The sequence below is a fragment of the Platichthys flesus genome, chromosome 6, assembly GCF_949316205.1.
Source record: "Platichthys flesus chromosome 6, fPlaFle2.1, whole genome shotgun sequence".
Lineage (NCBI taxonomy): Eukaryota > Metazoa > Chordata > Actinopteri > Pleuronectiformes > Pleuronectidae > Platichthys > Platichthys flesus.
This window is the reverse complement of record NC_084950.1, coordinates 6,861,482-6,880,950: the sequence shown is the minus strand read 5'-3', so window position 1 is coordinate 6,880,950 and position 19,469 is coordinate 6,861,482. Positions and strand designations below refer to the sequence as shown.

At 45.3% G+C, this 19,469-nt stretch overlaps 1 protein-coding gene across 1 annotated transcript; it reads right to left on the bottom strand.

Annotated features, from left to right (window-relative positions):
* Nucleotides 1–2,485: 2,485 nt before the first annotated feature.
* Nucleotides 2,486–10,701, bottom strand: si:ch73-62b13.1 (Carbohydrate sulfotransferase 1-like). Its single transcript, XM_062390373.1, has 3 exons — nt 10,568–10,701; nt 5,793–5,964; nt 2,486–4,351 (listed from the first exon to the last, which is right to left on the bottom strand). The coding sequence occupies exons 1-3, from the start codon at nt 10,568–10,570 to the stop codon at nt 3,225–3,227; spliced, it is 1,302 nt and encodes a 433-aa protein (XP_062246357.1). The 5' UTR covers nt 10,571–10,701; the 3' UTR covers nt 2,486–3,224.
* Between the last annotated feature and the right edge of the window lie 8,768 nt (nt 10,702–19,469).

Sequence of the window (19,469 nt, the reverse complement as noted above, 5' to 3'; positions counted from 1 at the left end):
TGGATGCATGATTTATTAAGAGATGGATGGATGGATGGAAGGATTATTTTAATCATCTTATCGTAGTCTTATTATCTTTGGGTTACAGTTGCAGTCAACACCACTTGAATTGAATGGGTTGCGGAAGTGTCCTTGGGCAACACACTGCGCTTGAAGTGTCCTAGTGGTGTATAATAGTGTTGTATGAATGTTTATGTAAATTAGTGAATGTGATTCGCACCTTAAAGCACAAATGGTGATATAAAGATAATTAAACTCAGATAAATTGATAAAAATGATCCAATTCATCCATTCAACCATCCATCCATGTAAATTCAGGTCAAAAATACATAAATACAGTGAGAGCCATCACTTTCACAGACACAGCAGGAAGGAGGACGTCAAAGTGCTACGTCCCAGGAGCTGTGTGACAGATGTCAGCGTGTCCACTCTCCACATGACCAACCGAATTGCAGAATAAAAGGCTGATTTTCACCTTTTTAACATGTCGGGCTGAGCATATTTCATTTGTGTGTGTGTGATACTCTCACTCTCCTCTTCTCTTCCAGTCTGATTTGAATGTCAGGACGGAACAGTATGAAAAACCAGGAGTACATCTGCAGTTATACGGGTCTTCATGGAATAAATCTTGAATAGATTATAGACCGCCACAAAGGCCCAACAGTCCCCTTATGAAGCTACATTTAAATTAACTAAAGCCAGATTTTTATTTGGATCTGCACCAAATGTTCACACACTCTTAAATATCGGCTCCCTCAAAATGTTTGATCCATGAATTATTCTCTTTATGAAAATATTGAGAAAACATGTTCGCATTTTGCAACATGAAAGAAAGTGAAAGCAATATTCCTGGATCTGCCCCCTGATCCAGATCCTCACCAAAATCCAAAGGGTTCCTCCCTGACCCACGCAGCACCCTCCCACCAGGTGTCTGTGGACGACACAGTGACTGGGCGGATGAGTCACCGTGTCATCCTGCTAACAAACAATCAAAAATAATCACATAGTGAGTCATCGGTTTCACTGAGGGTCTGCAGACGATGTGAACGCAGGTTAACAAGCTGAGTCCAAATGTAACCAAGCACAGTGGTTGAAATGTTGAAAGAGCTGGCTGAGAGCTTGAATATTAAAAAATTGAAATATAATAAAAAGTGAATGAGTTATGTGTGGTGTCAGGGGAGGGGTACTTGAGTTCATCTGCCTGGAGTGTTACACATTGCACAAAAGCAGGTTGGGAACCATTGGTGTAGATTAACGGTTCTATTTTGCATTTTCCAATATCAGCATGCGCCCCATATTTGTTACGAGTATTTATAGGACCTACTGTAAATTTGTCAGCACAGTTAAGCAGACAGAAAGGAGTGGCCGGTATTGAGTCTGGAGAAATGGGTAATTAGCCGACAGCTGACTCAGGCCACTCGCAGCTTTGGGTGTCAGGGTGGAGATGGAAAAACCGATGAAGCGCATCTCCCCGGGTGTCATAAAGCTTTGCTTTATGGCCAGTTTGTGTAGCCTCGCAGATTAAGTTCAAAGAAAGACGGCCACTCTTTTCTCCATGCATCTTAAATCCTGTTTCTCCTCCGCTGGATGTGTAGATCAATTCCTTGGGCTGTGCTGAGATATCCCTGGTGTCAGCAGCTATAGGGCAGCTACAAGAAGGTTGTTTTGTGGTGGTGGAGTGTGTGTCTGTCTGTGTGTGTCTAAAAATACATTTTATAGGGACCATTTCCCCTCATATCTAACAGTGCTCCCAGAGCAGCATGACCGTTCCACTCCATCACTGTGGACCGGCTTTCTTTGCAGGGGTGAGAATGAAGGCTCACAGCTCCCAGTTGACTGCCACTGCAGCCTCCATAGGAAGGAGCAACACTCGCAGTTGAAAAGCAAGAAAATCACAGTCAATCAGAGGTTTGACTGCGATTCATGCGAGGAGCTCTTCCTCAGAAACTACTTTCAGCATTTATCTCAAGAGAACAGCTCCGCGTGGAAGTAAATGGGCTGGTGTCTGGAGATGGCACGCTTCCTTTCTCTGTTCAGACACAAAGAGCAATTTCAAATGGTGGAAATGGCAGAAAACGTGCAGCTGTGTAATCTGCGACTATACCTCACCAGAGACAGCTGGTGCCGCCGAAGGATCCCGGTGTTTCTAAAGGTGCACAATCAACGGAGAAGGAAACGCAGCATGTGCAGCGTGTGTTCTCCTGAGTCAGAAACATATCTGTTACTGCAGGAACATCAGCACAACGGACATCTGGCTTTAAAAGCAAAGACTGAACCGAGCACGCACGGTTTAAAGCGTAAGAGACAATGATTTTGTACCATGAGCCTCTGTTTTCAGCACTAAAGCTCATTCACTCATCCACTTTCCTCTGAGGATTAAAGAAATGAAATAACACATCAAACAAAACTGGTTGCAACACGACTTCAGCAGCTCCATGTATATATATTACTTATAAATTATTTATTTTTAAAAAAGTCTAAGAAATTTGAACCGTACACTGACAAAAAATGGCCAAACATATCCAGCACCTGACATGTGCACATTTGCATTCTGACACTTACACAGTATTTACAGTATTTAAATATTTACAATAAAGAAAAACAACAAAACTCATACAGATATTTTCTCATATTTCCAACATCCTCACGTAGAAAACACAGCTGCTCTGAGGGAGATTGCACCAGGAAACATATTCTACCGACGACATGTGACATTTTAATCCTCCACCAAAATGCATTAGAGACACTCGGAAGCCGAGCCCTATACTTCATTCTTCTTTTATTAACAAATAAATCCCCCCTTTGCTTCCTGTGTGTCTCACCTTCAGGAATATTACGCTTTGTCTGGCTAAAGGTCAGATTTGCCCTGAAATAGTACAGAGATTCTTGTGTGTGTTTGTGTGTGTGTGTGTGAAAAGCCGCACTCTATAAACTATATCCTAATAATGTTTTCAATCAAAACATACATCAGTATACTGTTGACTTTGTTCTGAATCAGCACCACACACACAATTGAAATTTGGCACTTTTAATATCTTCAGCAAAACCATAATAAGCAAAATTTTCATTCTATCGGAAAAGTGCAGAATGTATAAATAAGTCCAGTGAATGAAATCAAAATAATACATTATTAAATAAATAGAACAAAGGAGTAAATACATAAACAGAATGATAAATAAATAAAAGCGGTGTATAACATTTTTGTAAACCTTTAACCACATCCATCATGTGACTGGGGGAAAAGTCCTGTGCTCCACTAAACTGTGGGACAAGTTTCTGAGTTCTGCTAAGGAGTGAACCCGCCTGTATCCCAGCAGGGCCAAGGTGTCGTTGCACAGATTCTGCACCGTCCTCACAATGTCGAAGCCGAGCCGCAGCCTCCAGCTCTCTGCCGTGGCTCTGGAGTCTCTGGCGGTGGAGTACCTGTAGCTCCAGTCGGACGGGGAGGACACGTTGCTGTTGGTGTTCCTTAAAATCCACTGGTTCACCCTGTCCTCCATCTCCAGCCCTGCAAACCTGTAGATCTCTGTGGCCTTGTCCTTTGGTCTGAAGGCCAAGTCCTCGTACCGCACCAGTAAGTAGCGTCCGCGCAGCCAGGCCGGTCTCTGCAGGCCGGTTTCTGCAGAGGCAACCATGTCCTTGCAGGTGCTGGTGATCTGCGACAGGTCCACGTATCGAGGTTGCCGTCCGGTCGCGTTCCATATTTTCCAAGCGCGGAACTGATCTGAAAACGCTATCATGCGGGAGGCGAGGATGGCTCTTGGGTCCCGCACCAGGTGGATTATCTTCAGGTCCAGGCGCGGATCTTCAGTCAGGGTCCGCAGATCCCCCACCTCGGGGACCCGCACAGTCTTTATGGCTACGTGTCCTCTTGACAGACACGACATTGAAGCTAAAGTGAGGTTTAAGGCCCCACACTTCTTGGGACACCAGGTTTCATCAGGCGGATCCGGGGCCCCCCCATCTCCTGTTTCCAGGCACACGGGAGGGGAACACAGGGCGTGGCTGGAGCTTCGGCGGAAGAAGAGGTTCGTGACGTGGTCCTGGGGCTCGGGGCGGATGTAATTCTCCATGAAGTGAAGGTCGCAGGTGTAGAGATTGAGGAGGAGGTCCCTGTACGCTCCCAGCAGGGCCCGGCGGTCCAGGGTGCGACGCAGCCTGCTGCTGGAATTAGTGAAGGCCTGCTGGACGTGGTAGAGAGGCTCGAACACGTAGAAAACCCCCGGGTGCTGGTTGAGGAGCTGGCCGGTGAAGGACGAGCCGCTGCGCGTGGTGGCAAACAGAAGGATGTGTTTCCGAGGCAATGCCACGGGAATCCAACTGTCGTCACACAGCGCTCTCCATCTGGAGTCTGGAAGAAGGAAAAGAAAGTGTTTGACTCAAACTGATGCCAGATATATATTGTGTATTTGTCACAAAAGACAAAAGGCCAATGCACAGCCTGTCAGAGGACAGCTTTTTAAAACATATTTGACCTGTTTGCCAGTTTTAAAATCTGTTAAAAGTCGAGTCATTCCATCGGATAAGAGTGAAAGAAAGTCCTGTTTTCTGTCGTGACTCCAGGAGAAAGTAAACTCCCGAATCAAGCCAATAAGGTTTGAATAATTCAGAGGGTAAACATGCATGAGTAAGTTGCTTGTCTGCTGGTGGTTATCGGGGGGGGGGGTTTATGAAATGGAGGATCTCTAAATATAGTGCAAATAGCTAACGTGTAATTACTGCTGATGAGGAGTTGATTGCAAAGGGGATGTTGCTTTTGTACACGGGAGCCCGGCGTCGGCGAAGCTGCAGCTGTGCTATGAGAGGGATTAATGGAGATAAATTGGAGGGTAATTGTAAAACGGATCACACATATTTCATTTCTCCGTCCTCGCCTCTTCTGGGGAATTCCCTAATTTAATGCACCGCTTTACTTTTTTCTTCCTCTTCAGCCTCGGCGTGCTGCAGCCGCTCGATTTTTGACTTTGTTTCTGTCTGTAATGTTTTTCTTAGCTAATATTACCAATCAAGTGTTGATTGTGTCTGTGAGCGCCCTCTGCCGGTCCTTAAGAGCAATAGTTTGTTGTCCTATTTTTTACAAAAGAGAATGTTTTGTTCAGTTTGAGAGCAGGAGTTATAGACTTCATCTTCAGATTGGGTAATGCTTTCACTCGAAGCCCTGCGCTTGCACTCAAATATCCCCTGCTTGTGCTCAGATGTCCTGCCTTCAGCTCATCTCCTCGTGCTCACGCTGCTTCTGTTTGCACGTGGAACCTCCACCCCTGTACGGAACCAGATAAATGCCGTCCTGTTTCTTTCCCTCTATTTTTTACGCAAGAGCATGTGATGTGCTTTCCCAATTTGCAGTGCATCAATGGCAAAAGTAGCCAAAACAAGGGCAGGGCAAGTTCATTCATCATCCAACAGCAGAAGGAAACATCAGAAGGCGGAGGAGAAATGCAAGTGCAGACATTTCAAACGCACACGGAATCCGAGCATGCACGATGGGGCAGAGCTGCAGCCGAGCACAAGCAGAGGTTATTTGAGTGCAAGGGCAGAGTTTTGAGTGAGAGCATTGAAAGGTGAGATCAATAAGTCCCGCTCTAACTACTGAGGGGGCACGCTGTTGAATAAAGATGGGTTAAGAAAATCCATGAAGAGCTAAATTCTGGAACAAAACAAGTGGATTTTTCATTATTTACATCATCTTTGCATTAAACATGAGTGCCCATATATCCATAGCTGCAGCACTACATGCTCTGTTGTTTTCGAGGCAGTACAGCGTGTGGGACGATCCGGTGTTTGGAGAGTACCTCTCAGATGTCTGGTCTGACAGCGGTAAGCTCCCTGGCAGGGTCCAGACAGCGAGTCCCTCAGCGTGCGGATGGCCGTGTACTGGACGCCCAGAGAGGCGCACACCAGCAGCAGCACCGTCTTCCAGGAACACTCCATCCTGCGCCCCCCTCTGGCTCTACATCCTTCACGCTGCCAGGAAGGCACAGAGACACACGATGAGATTTCATATTAATGCTCTTTTTTTTTTCTTCCAGATTCATACAAGTGCAGCTTCAAATCGTCTAACGCCTGCAGCCTGATACCGAAATCCAGTGAGAGGCTCCTACAGAAGCAGTTTTTGCTCTGGGCTGTGTCAACAGCTGAAAGTGAAGTATTTGTCGTTGACTTGTTCCATCGACATTCAACAACTTTGTCCTTCAATTTGTGTGGGAGCATTTTCTAGTGAAATCAACTAGTAATTTGCGAGAACAAAGGAAATAGTTAATAATTTGCTTTATCGACAAGAGTGAGATGGAAAGATTGATGCCACTCTCGTCCAAGTGGCATCTCAACATGACGTCATCCACCAGTTGGTGAGCTGCTGGTTTAATTCTTGAGTTCTGCAACCATATTTGGAGGAGTGGGGGGAGGAGCCTGACTGAGAGCTCGAGGACCCAGCACGCCCACCTACACCTGCGATCTGCACCCATTGGACGTTGCTACCTGTCAATCACACATTATCCATGCCATTTACGTGCAGTATGTGTAACATTACTGTTTATATTTTACTTCAATACATTGGTTCTGCATTACTCTCATACACTTAGTTTCAATAATTTACTTTTACCTTTATCTTAACTTGTATATTAGACATAATTCTGTTTTACTGTATTTTATTCTACTTCATGTAGTGTAATCTTGGTGCAAGCTAGCACAATAGTTTCTTTCTGGATAAATAAAGTCTTATTTATCTTATTTATCTTACTATCATATCTTAGCACTTTGAACTACAAAACCTACATGAAAGGAGCTATATACATTTTATATAAGTTTTGGCAATCTGTTCGGTCCTGTTTGTGCTAAAATAAGCAACATGTTAGACTCTTCCCATAAACATATACACTCTTTCATAATAGAAATACAGACTCCAGGAAAGGTTGCTCTTTTTGAGAGTAAACAGACAACAAGACATTTCGAACATGAGGAGCTTCAATTCTCTGAAAAAAGAGTTTGAAGGTTTGGGATGTTTGTCCCAAAAGAATCCAGCACTAAAACACGACTCAACGCTCTGACCTTAGGCGGAGAATGGCAGCAGTAATGTCCCCATCTACAGTAGCTCCTCTAGTCAGGACACCGCGCTCACACACAGTTGCATAATTGCATTTCATTTTTGCTTTCCTTTCTTCTGGGTAATTAGCCTCTAGCAGAGAGCTGCCTACCCAGATAAATATAGATGTCTTCACATAGATGAGTGGAAAGTTTCCTCTGTTCTCTCCGGAGTTCTTTGCCACTGGGCATGAGAGGGAAATGTGATTCTAGTAATAATGGATTCAGAGGGGGAAAAATAGGTGCTGCCACGCATTGGTCCCTATTCGCCAAACTGATGGACGGTAATCACATGAGATCCCCGGGCGCAGACCGTCTGTCCATCACTCAAAGTGGCTGCACGGAGGCAATCACCATCAGAGCCACAGGTAAATATACATCACGTTACTGACAAAAATAAATATCGCCTTCCCGTTTGCTTCCTCAGCCTCTTTCTGTCACTCCGCCTCGCTCCAGTCGGCGTCTTGTTCATTAATGATGTCTATGTGTCCCTGGCAGACTCACATCCTCAGGAATGCGTCACACTGAGCTCAGATCAGCTTTTGATGTTCCATTAATCACTAACGGTACAGCACCAAAGACGTTTACTCCACGGGTGAGAGGGGAGAAGGAGCTGGGCTTACATCATGTGCCATTCTGTTTGAGTGGGGCTGAAACACCGATCACATAATGAACTCATCAAACCAACAATCTTAACACACAAACTTTGTGTGTTAAGATTGTTGGTTTCAGGCAGGATGACAAAAACGAGGACAGGGAACTGCTTGTGTTTCGATTCAGAGACCCTTTAAAAGCTGCTTGATCTGCATGTGCAGCTGGTGAAGGAGACAAGAGACAAAAGGAAAAGGCAGAGAAATGTTAGCGTGACTGACAGCTGAAAATAATAAACTCTGACCGAGCTTCTTATCACAACAGAGAACTTGACTGTCACTCAGTTGAGTTCATAACCCAGCCAAAGCCCAACAGTCGCCTTCAATTCACTCAAGCTCCACCAACGCTCTCACACACTTATAGATATCAGTTCCCTACATGTGCATGATTCATTTCATCAAGATTATGTTGATTTGAGGTTGCATTCACACGATTGCGTTTTTTGATATTGGCAGACATACCTACATACATATCACGTGACCACTCAAAAACAATGGCCAAGTTCCTGCCGGTGAGCACAGGTGACGCTTGGTTGCCAGTGGCAGAAACAGCTAAAGGGCAAAAAAACTAAACAAGAAGCAGCAACGACGTAGAGTAAAAACAAAGAGTCCTCGCCTTCTTATAGATTATCTCTGTTGGATCAGCCGAGGTTGATGCCGGTTGTATTTTCCGGCAGAGGGTCATGTTAAAGGGAACCTGATGAATCTAAGTCCTGATGGAAAGACAATCAAGCAGTTGAGTGTGTCTATGCTTCGGCCCGTCCACCAAACTACAGCCCTGAACTGTTCAAACTAAAACGGGGCCAGCAGTGTTTCCAGGCAGTGAAGACGTCAGGCGTAAACCCGTGGAAGTGTTGATGTGTTTCCAGACAAAATCACAGAGGACGTAGCCTGACAGTTCTGCATGCATGCTCCCCGCACAGCTGGCTGACCAACACACGTCACGTGGTTTTGTTTTCCTTTCCAGTCGTGATCAGAAAGCTCTGCTGTGCACACTGCCGCCCTCTGGAGAATGGAAACAGATGCTTCAATGGATTAAACCAATTTGATTTGCAAGTCCTCCTTTGTCTCCGGCTCATAAGTCCTCCCCGCACCGGGACTCACAGCAGGAGTGAAACACCCTATGTCAACAGCTGGAAGGGGACTGCAGGCTTCAGATGGCCTCAGCTTTTGGATCCCTCAAACAATAACAGTGCTTAGAGGGGATAAAAGCCTCGGGGACAGGATCAAGAGAAGATTACGCTGTGCGGTGCATGCTCCTCTGGAAGGTTTGAGTTGTAAATTCTGCGAGCACAGGAATCGCTGCTGCTGAGATAAAACAGCTAGCAGCAAAAGTATTGGAGGTAATGACATTTGTGCAGGGTGCAGGAAAGGCAATTTCCTCAGTGGAAAAGAAAGGCAACAAATGAAGTTAGTGATGAGAGTGGGACTGAGGGATTTGGGATGGAAGTGACTGAGGGATGTGACACAGCCAAAGATTTTTCTATTAAGACACCTCGGCGTGTTCGCTGATCCTCGGAGGGAAGCTGTTTGTTGGCAAAGTCTGAAGATCAATCCTGCAAAAACACAAAGAGTTGAGCAACAGTAGCAACGGGAGGAGTCTTCTGTCCTTGCTTCTCTTTCTCTGTCTAAACCAACACACACATGCGCACACACACACACACATGCACACACACACACACACACACACACACACACACACACACATACACAAACGCACACACCGACACAAACAGTGCCACAGGCTGAGTGCAGAGCAGCAGAGCGCTGCAGCGTGCAGAGGAGCTGCATCTGACCTGGGGCTACACGAGGAGCTCCTATGATAGCGGAGAAGATGAATCTTGTCCTACATGATTCCTCCAGCACACACATACACACACAAGCAAACAAGCTCTCTATCTCTCACACACACACACACACAAAGCCCTGAGAGCAGAGGAATGAAAAATGAAGAGACGGGTCAATGCTTCACCCTAACTGATCGGATCTTGTCCATTGGAGAATATAATTATTTTACAGGCTTGTGAGTTTGGTTCTAACTGTTAAGTTAAGTAACACGGAGCTCACACACACACCGACACACACACACACTCTCACACACACACAAACACACACACACACACAGATTTGTCTCCATGACATCAGGGCATTACAATCTAAACCCAATCTTAACATACACATAACCTTAAAACATGTCATCACCTTAAATGTAATGATTTAAATTTTTGGGGACTTGCTTTTTTTCTCCATAATGTCACAATGTAAACAGATTTAGATCCACACAACATGAGTAACACCTGGACCACACACACACACACACACACACACACACGCACACATACACACGCACACACACACACGCACACACACACAAACACACAGTTGTGTAAGTCCAAAATTAAAGATGAATGGATTGGAAAAGATGATGCAAAGTGAAGTGATGATGAAATTCAGGTATGATATGTTCATATGGGCTGTAGAAGGTGGATGAGTGAGGGAGCTGCAACTTTTGTAAGGTGTAACTAAAACCATTGATAATAATGAAGCAATGACTGGATACTAATATTAAAAACAATCCTTTACTATGAGATTCTAATTGAATAAACACCTGCTGTGTGGTTATAATAAATGCGTTATAAGGATGAAATAAACTTCAATAGAAAACTGCCTCCATGTAGTACGTGCAGGTTCAGAGACTGTAAGTCGCTGTAAAGAGAAATAACTGGTATATATTTACAGACGCCTCCTCGTTAGATCCCAGTTCAGTTCAGCTGCGACTCGCTGCGCGTAAAAACGCAAATCAAGAAGATAGCAATAAAAGGGAAATCCTGCCTCACCATCAACGCTGTCCATCAGCTGCAGGATTCCTCCGGCGGCTCCGCTCCTCCTGCCTGCATGTGTAAAAGTTTGCGAGCGTGTGTGTGCGTGCGTGTGACGGTGAGGCGGAGGGATCCGTGCTCTCAGGGATGGAGATGCGCCACGGACGGAGCGAGGCGCGAGGCTGAGTGAGGAGGAGGCATTACACCCTCCCGAGACCACACAGGCTGCTGGAGCCCACACTCCAGATTGGATGCGAAAGATTGGCTCGCCGTGCGTTACGCGTTCACGCCGCAGGGGGTACGTGTGTTTTTGATTACGTATGAGTAATGCATGTGATCTGCACAGGCAGTAAATAAAAACCAGGACCTACATTTCTGTTGCCGTCACTTATTTGATTTGCTTGCAGACGCGGCAGAGGAGCCGAGAGAAGCCACGTGATTCATGCGTGCGGGTGTCACCAGCTCCATCCAGGCATCAACAATCATCTCAGCATCCCACCACGAGCGCACCAGCCTCCTCCTCTGTCACTGTCCCTGCAGGGAGCCTCTCCATATACCTTCAAATGGGGCTCTGCACACACACACACAGTCACAACTCAACCACACACTTGTCCCCTGAGATAACAGCAACACACACTGACCTCTACCTCGGCTCATTCCACCGAGGATGGCTGCTGTCACCCCTTACTCGCAGATGACTCCCCCAGTGAGGAGGGATGTGTGCCATATCATTGCCCCTTGGGGGTTACCGTGGGGTCAGTTTTACCCACTGACAGCTGCATTACTCCTGGGAATGGGAACGGAATTTATCCCCCCCCAGCCACCCTCCATCCCCTGAGGCAGAGTGACGCCGGCTAAAAGAGTGTCTTCACTGAGATTCACATGAGGGATTGGTGAAATAATGTGGCGGCAGCAGCTCATCTAGACCTGAGATGAGACCTGAGATGAGACCTGAGATGCTGCCGTAAAGCTCCAGAGTGGCATTAGTCTTCCCAGCTAGCTAAAACCTCTTTCACACCAAAATTACCAAGTATACGCAAGATTATTTCAAACAGGAATAAACCCGCTAAAAAAGGCAGTTGACCCCTGCCCCATTTCAAGAGGAGTCTGACTCTCTGTCACAAATTTGCCGGAAGCTGAATCCTTTTTCCACGAAACACCCAATAACATCTGGCTTTTGTCTGCAATGTGAATGGACTTGATTGGCGACTCGGCAGCCGACAGGGGGTTTTGAGGAGCAGTGATGGAAACGTGATTCCCAGGTGAACGTGCTTATCTTGATAGCGAGGTGAGAGAGCGCCTCAGTTGTTGGTGCGTTTGAGATGTCGAACATAACTCACCTGGGGCAAAAAGACAGAAAGGTAAACGGCTGCAGTGAAAATTCAGTTGATATACTTTTTTAAAGCAGTTTCACTTATGTTTAAACAACCTGTGTATACTCTCTAATTTTTTGGGGTAAGAGACACTCTCTCACTTTTTCTTTCTCGTGCTTGTTGCGTCTTGCAAGATACAAACATTTTGTTGCTTTTCCAATATGTAAAAAAACAATAAACACACAAACATTTCTGGCGATTTTTTCGCACCATGCCTGGAAGTTTAACGTGTGGAATGTTGTGTCCCAGAAAAAGTTCATTGTCAGCGTCTAGACTCATAAAATAATGAAGATGAAGACGAAATTAGCACGAAGACAAAAGCCTCCACAAGCTAGGGGGCATAAGCATTGTTTTTGAGCAGAATGGCTTAACTTGTGTTTAAACTCGGGCAGTGTTGGCTACAGCAGAATACACAAATTCAAAAGCAGACAACAATTGTCTCACCAGAGGCACTGAGGGACAATACCAGCAAAAGGCTTTACCCGACAAACGACGATAAGTTGCCAAGAACTCCCGGTGAGTGATACAAGAGCGTCCTGTGCTCCACGCCTCCCTGCGCCGAGCCCTCGCTCCGCCCGCCCACAGCATCGATTCCCCGGCTCTGGGGAGCCAAACGCCCCCACACCTTCTTGGTGAGAATGGAAACAGGCAATAAGAAGAAGTTGAATTTTCAGAGAGCGGAATCTGAGTCCTCCAAGGACCTCCCTGTTTAGCTATACCCACACTGGTTCCTCCACCACGCACAAATGCAAAGAGCACAGAATCAAACCTGTGAGGGACTCAGTGCCTCCCTTTGTTGTTTTCCCAGAACCATCGGGCTCGTAACAAATGCATCGTCACTCCGCACGCTTTCTTCCCCATGTCTCAGTGATCCACCCCATATCTGATTTGTAGCATGACAGCTGTCTTTTATCACAACGTGGATGAAAAACATTCACTTCTGTTTTTGAATAACCTTGTCTCTGTATACCTCGTTGGGCAACTTCTACACCTTCCACTTCTCTTGTAAAGATGCAATCCTTCAGGCAGCTTGTCACGAGGGAAAGCACGTCTCGCAGAAGTTATCTAAGGGAGGCATTTTTGCCTGTGGAGGAAAGTCAGTGTGTTTCTATATACAACATCTCATTTGAAGGAGTGAGGGGGAAGAAAGGCAAGAGGCTTATTCCAGCCCTCCCTCGCTATAAGTGCAATAAGCAGGTGAAAAGAAATCTCATTTCACCCACTGGTATGCCAGCAGAGACAGCTAAATTTAATTCACCAAACAACCACCCGACACACTTGGTCTATGCTCAGTGGTATTGCAAAGCCAACTTCTGAGAACTTCTCCGCAGTTATTGTTGCTTGTTCAGTAATAGCAGTTATTTAATCTAAAGCAAGAGTTTGACACTTTGGAAAATGCGCTCATTTCCTTTCTCGTTGAGGGTTTGGTGAGAAGATTGATATGATAATAGAGGAAAGAGGCGTTTAGCTCGTAGCTGAGGAAAACAATGAAAACAGGGGGAACAGCCTCGCTCTGTCCAATGGTGAAAAGATCCATGGAGACGTCGATCGTGGGTCCAGAAAGTGAAGCCAACGAGGAAGTGCCTGAAACCTGTTATCCCTCAAATGACCAGCAGAGGGCAATGCAACTTGCTACAAAAATAACTCAGTTTCTATTGAAGTCTACTAGAGCATGACCCTACTTTTTTACATTATCATACAAAGTTTATAGTCTCATTCTCTATTTTCAAGCCTCTTCAATTAAACAAGATGGTCCCATTAAGAGTTAAACAGACATTAAGCACAGTGAGCATTGGGGCATGGATCCTGAATATCACACCCATGTTGTTTGGTCCAGCAAGGACGTTAATTTTGTGCATTCAAACTAGTTCTGCACCTGAAGCTGGAGATGCTCGGTGCATAGTTCATTCATTGTCTCCTGTCAGACCACCTGACACATTGACAATACGCTAAGGTCAGACACACGCCTCGTCTACAAACCAATCAATGTCAGGTATAGGCAGACGCTGCCCATGTAGGCAGTGACGAATGGACGGATGTATCTCGAACTAACTTCTGTAGTTTGTTCCATGAATTACAATGTGAAACCAAAAGTAACCAGATGGAATATAAAACAATTTAACGAAACATGAGCTAATGGCGTTAGCTTAGTTGAATGACAGGTTTCTTTCCCCAATGTTTTTTCCCCCCTAACATGTCCCGACTCGTAATGGGGGGTAATGATGAATCGGTGATTCTGACCCCAATTAGACTCGGTGTCTGAGTGGGTTTGATTGCTTGTTATCCTGAAGCTCACAGACCTCCTGACCCGAAGCGCCTCTCCGCCGCCTGGTGTCTCACCCGTCGGCTTTCGATGAAAACTCCGGCCGACCATTTTCACAAACCAAATCTCTCAGCTAACATTTACCCTGCCGCCTCGTTCCCACCCGGCTTGCCAATTTCGCGGGGCTCCATTTATTAAATTTTGACGGGACCGGCGGTGAGGTGCTTCACTGCTGGCAGGATGGGAGAGTTCCGCTGAGTGACATGGGGGATGATGAGGGGAAGGAAGAGTGTTGGGGAGTAGGGGGCGAGCGAGAAAGTTTACACACTCCATCTGTGCGACATGGGTGTGGCTGTGCCGCCTGGCGACGCACGTCGGAGTGATTGTTTATGAACGAGAGATCTCTTGAATATAGATGGTCTCATTTTCACCCTCCTGTCAGCTGAGATTTTTTATTTCAGCTTTTATCCAACAGACTCTGCACATGAGTGAACAAGTCGCCTCGGCTTGCATCGGGGATCCCTGCCATGTACAGAAAAAAAAAAGACTTGTAATTATCTGCAATAAACATGCAGGTCCCTCTTCAATGAAATTAAAACTTTTTCCTGTTTTTTTACTTTCCTCCTTGCCTCCATCAGGAGTTCCACAGAGGACTCCTTTTCTGCTTCTTACATACCAGAGAGAACCGATTACATAATGAGGTATTTTCTGGTCCAACCGGTTGATAGCTCCTCTTCACAAAATGTTTCCCTCATGATACATCACACCGACTAATAAAAAGGCGGATAAACTAAATTCTGCTTGTAAACGTCACAAATTGAGCAGGGGATTAAAAAACCAGACCGAGTATTTGCGATGCTCCTTCTGTTCTCCGACGGTTTCATCACACAGGGGAGCCGAAGTTTTATCGACTATCACAGCGTCTCCGCCTCACGCCCTCTGGATTCCACGCTGTAGTCTTCAAATCAAATCTGCTGGACAGGAAGTCCGGAGGGAAGCCGTTTTTTTTATTGGGAGCATTTGATTGGTCCCAGTCCTGCTTGGAGTGGCCCTCTGAAAATAACAGACATAAATTCCTGCATGGCTGCGATCCGATCAGACACGTCCACATGTCGGGGTATAGAGCGAGCAGACCGCTATTAGTGGAGAAAAAGCCCCAAGTGGCTTGTCTCTAACATTCTGTTTGTTGCTGTTGTTTTTTACCCAGAGGCCTCCTGCTGCTACTGTTTCATCCCCCTGCACCTTCACTGTAAAACCATCAGCGGAGCTCTCTGGTGCATAATTGGGGCCATTAGCAGAACACATCACACGCTCCCAGACACTGTGGCTAGACGGAAGCAACAGTGAGTGTCTCTCTCTCTCTCTCTCTTTCTCTCTCTTTCAGTCCTTCTAGCTCTTTATCCCCACCAACTGCTTCACACTCACAGGGCGCACAGCCATCACATTTGTGGGAGTAATAGGCCTGGCAAATTACAGCAGATTGGGACTCGGCAGGCTCAACCCCGCAGCCGCCAGGGAGCATGCAGCAGACGAGCTGATTCCACCGAGCACGGCCCCCTGATCGCACAGAGAGAGGCAGTGTGCTGACATATCCACTCTCTGGGATTTTGATTTTAGCATGGGCGCAAGAAGTAGGATCTTTGTATGTGTGTGTGTGTTTGTGTGTCAGCTTGAGGGAGAGAGAGAGAGAGAGAGAGAGAACTTCTGATAATCTTCAATTTGGAAGTCTGGTCACACGTGTGTTCTGCAGAAGTTGCGCTAGCCCAAGTGAACACGGGAGACTCTGAGGAACAACTGGTCTGAAACACAATTTCCTGCCTGATTTCATTGATTATTTCCGTAACTTTTTCTTCGCCTCAGTTTGGTTAAACTTGAACCCGCGTGCAGCTCGGGGCCGACACAGACATGCACTTGCAGCTCAAACACGCCCTCCCACACAACACAGATGGTCTGGAGATGCCTCGACAATTAAGAAGATCCATTTAAAGTCTCTCGCCGTAATAAGCCGAAAGAAGCCTGCTGCTGGATCCCGGTGTTCTCCGAGGTGCTCTGATTGTTCGGCGCCGTGTCGGCCCTCCTGGGGCCACTCGGGCTGTGACCGAGCCCTTTCTTAATTACACCTGAGAGTAACAGCTGCTCCTCTTCCACATCTGTGTCGCCATCAATCAAAGCGAATGAAGAGGAGCTTGCTGTTTGGAGCTAAATGGAAAATATGGAAAACCTTCTTTGCTTCCTCCTCCCCTTCTTCTTTTGTACTCATCGGAATCTCAGGGTTTTGAAAGCAGACAACACATAAAGAGGGTAATTCAGAAAAATACATGATTTGTAAAGGACACCACATTATCTATTTTTTTTAATACATCAGCTTTGAAGAAATATAAAGCAAAATGACATAACATCAGCTAAAGAAAAGCAATCAGTTTAGAATTTGATCTTCGGTCTTCCGGTTCATCCGTTTGAAGCCGCTTCCACATCACATATTGGCTCTGCATCAATTTAAAAACAAATATGGAGTGTGATTTAATGTTTTATTTGTAGCAGCTGAGCAAATATTTCCTAACGGAAGCCATATTTCCTCTTAGGACGCACTGGCACTGTTCATAAATATTTATCAGGGCTCCAAAGGTTAAGTGTGTGGGAGTGATAGAATCTGGCAGCTGAAAATACTGCTGAAGCACAACATCTCCGGATTGTTTTACATGATGGAATAGCTTCATAAATCCACGGTGCCACCTAATGGCCCTCGCATCATCAAACATCACTAAGATGTGTTTCTGCTTTTTTTTCTTGGCTCATAGTGTGAAAATGTTGAGCAACGACAACCATGGAAATAAAAATGACAAATGTAAACATGTCTTTTTAAAGCAGTGACACTGAAAACAATTGTTTCCAGGCTGATGTTGCGGCTCGGGGGGGGGACACCAGAAACACCATCAGAAGCCGTGTTGTTGATTCAAGATGGTGGAGGCAGCGGCAAAGTCTCTATTGGGACATTTATTCACTCTCATTCCACAAGTGAGTTTATGCTACGTTATTTATTTTCAGTAAGGTATTGTCTAATGTATACTGTTATATTATATGTCTACAGTTAACAGTCACATCCAACCCTAACTCGAAACCCCCCCAAAATACTTTTTACATGTGGATTCTTGTATGGATCAAACAAAAGCGACATAAATGTTATTAGAATTCACAAACTTTCCCTCCTGTTTCCAATCTCCCTGCAAAGCTTCATACCTGCTGTACGGACATGAGAGTACTATACGTTTTTACTTTTTACTGTGAGTAATAAAGCGAAATATCACATCTCCCAAAATGCACTATTCCTCAATGCATTCAATGCAATGCATTTGTTCAGACAGAGAAACACAGTCTGATATTTCCTCATTTTGCAGTTCCATGGATAAACTGTAAAGCCACATTCCAGGTGACATAAGCAGCATAGAAATCAAGTGACTCACTCTAAAGGCTTGATAAATATTTGAAACACCTTTCATTTCATTTTATATGACTGTGCAGCATGTGCAAGATTCATTATTCACTGCTCAGTGAATAAAGACCTTATGGCCGTATAATTACACAACATAGAACAACCTACAGCTGTAAATCAGCAGCAGTTTCTGCAGACTCTGGTGAGATGAGCCTTCAGAATTCTATTGGAGATGTGAAATCAAACCTCCCAGACCTGTTCAATCCACTGCTGGTGACTGGGGAGGCCACATCTTATGATCCACATCATTTTTATCCTTCTCAAAACCATCGAGGAATTCTATGTGCCCTGTGGGATGGAGGCATTGTCATCCTGGAAGAGGCAGCTCCCGTCAGGGTAGAATTAAAACGTGTTGATTTGCAGTGACATGGCCTGAAAGGGGACAAGTGGACTTGAAACCATGGTCCACTTGTCCCCTTTCAGGTCACTCGGGTCAAGCATTCAGGCTGGCACCGCTCCCTTGTCGTTGCTCCACACATATGCACTCGCCCGCCACTGGAGAATGTTCTGAAGGATGACTCATCTGACCACATCCCCACTGCTGTAACATCCCTCTCTTGCAGATAGTCAACTGATTGTTCCTGCTGACACAGTCTGATCATGTACTTAATTGACATTCTCAGCTTCTCCTCACTTTTTCCTGTCCCCCGTCGCACCAACACACCAGCATCAAGTGTGTGCTGTGGAACATTTTCTGTTTGCTGACGTCTTTACCGGAGATCTAGAGGCAGATGACTCGGTTTTTACTGTCTGCAGCTAATTCTCACAAAGTCACATCTTTTCCACTTGTTGTAGATGAAAAATCTGAATCATCTGTTTAGTTATGTTTTCACTCCCCTTTTTTCTTGATTCCTTAAAGAATAATTCATGGATCTAGATATAGGGTTCGCGGGTTTAAGGATTATTCAGTGAACTGATATTGATGACTGTGTTAATTTGCTGCAGATCCAGATTTTAAATGTGGTTTCATAAGGTGACTGTTATGGGCATTGGTTTATTCTGGCATATTTAGCTTTTTCCTGACTCATAAATAGCGTAATTCAAGACACTGTGACTTATTCATGTTTGATGTGAAGTGAGGTCAGGGGGTGAGAAGAGAATCGGAGCCTCTCCACACCTTGTTATTACAGACAAAGTGTGTGTGTGTGTGTGGGAGGGTGGACATGCTCACCTTCAGCAGCTCAACAACCTGCGTAACAGCACTAAACAAATGGATAATTACACTCTTGTCCAAATGCAAGAATGAAAAAGAAACATCTTCTCCAGCCACACAAATCCAATTCAGATTAGATGACGAGGAGACATTTTTCAGATTCTGCTTTAAAAACCTTTATTCAAATTCATGTGAGCTTGTTACAAAAGACACCTGGAGCGTTTCAGTTTCCTGAGCGTGACACCATGAGACCCTGAGGCAGCCGCTCATATTTTCTTAAACCATAAACTGCACATCCCTCTGTACATTGTCGCGTACAATAAAATGCACAAGATAATCGATAAGAACACAGTCAGCTAGTCGGTAATACTTATAATCACTTTATACTCTATATCCCATTTTGTGTTTTGCAAACATAAACTGCAATCTGGGATCGATACGCTTGGCTCTGCAGCAGTGTGCTGCTTAACTCGCTCAGTACTCAGCTACAGCACATATTGATTGAATATCACAGTTAATGTGTGTAGTGTTGGATGAGACGGCCTCAGGTATAGATCCCACACACAGAGATGTAAGATACTTTAACATGTGTCATGTCCAGTGTTTATCTGTTAAGCCTGCATTTCACATTCAAAATGGAC

Bases quoted from the DNA above. Each gene is read 5' to 3' on its own strand.
- si:ch73-62b13.1 (XM_062390373.1), bottom strand. The intron at 4,352-5,792 runs GTACTCTCCAAA...TCCTTCTTCCAG, and splicing joins TCAGACCAGACATCTGAGAG to ACTCCAGATGGAGAGCGCTG.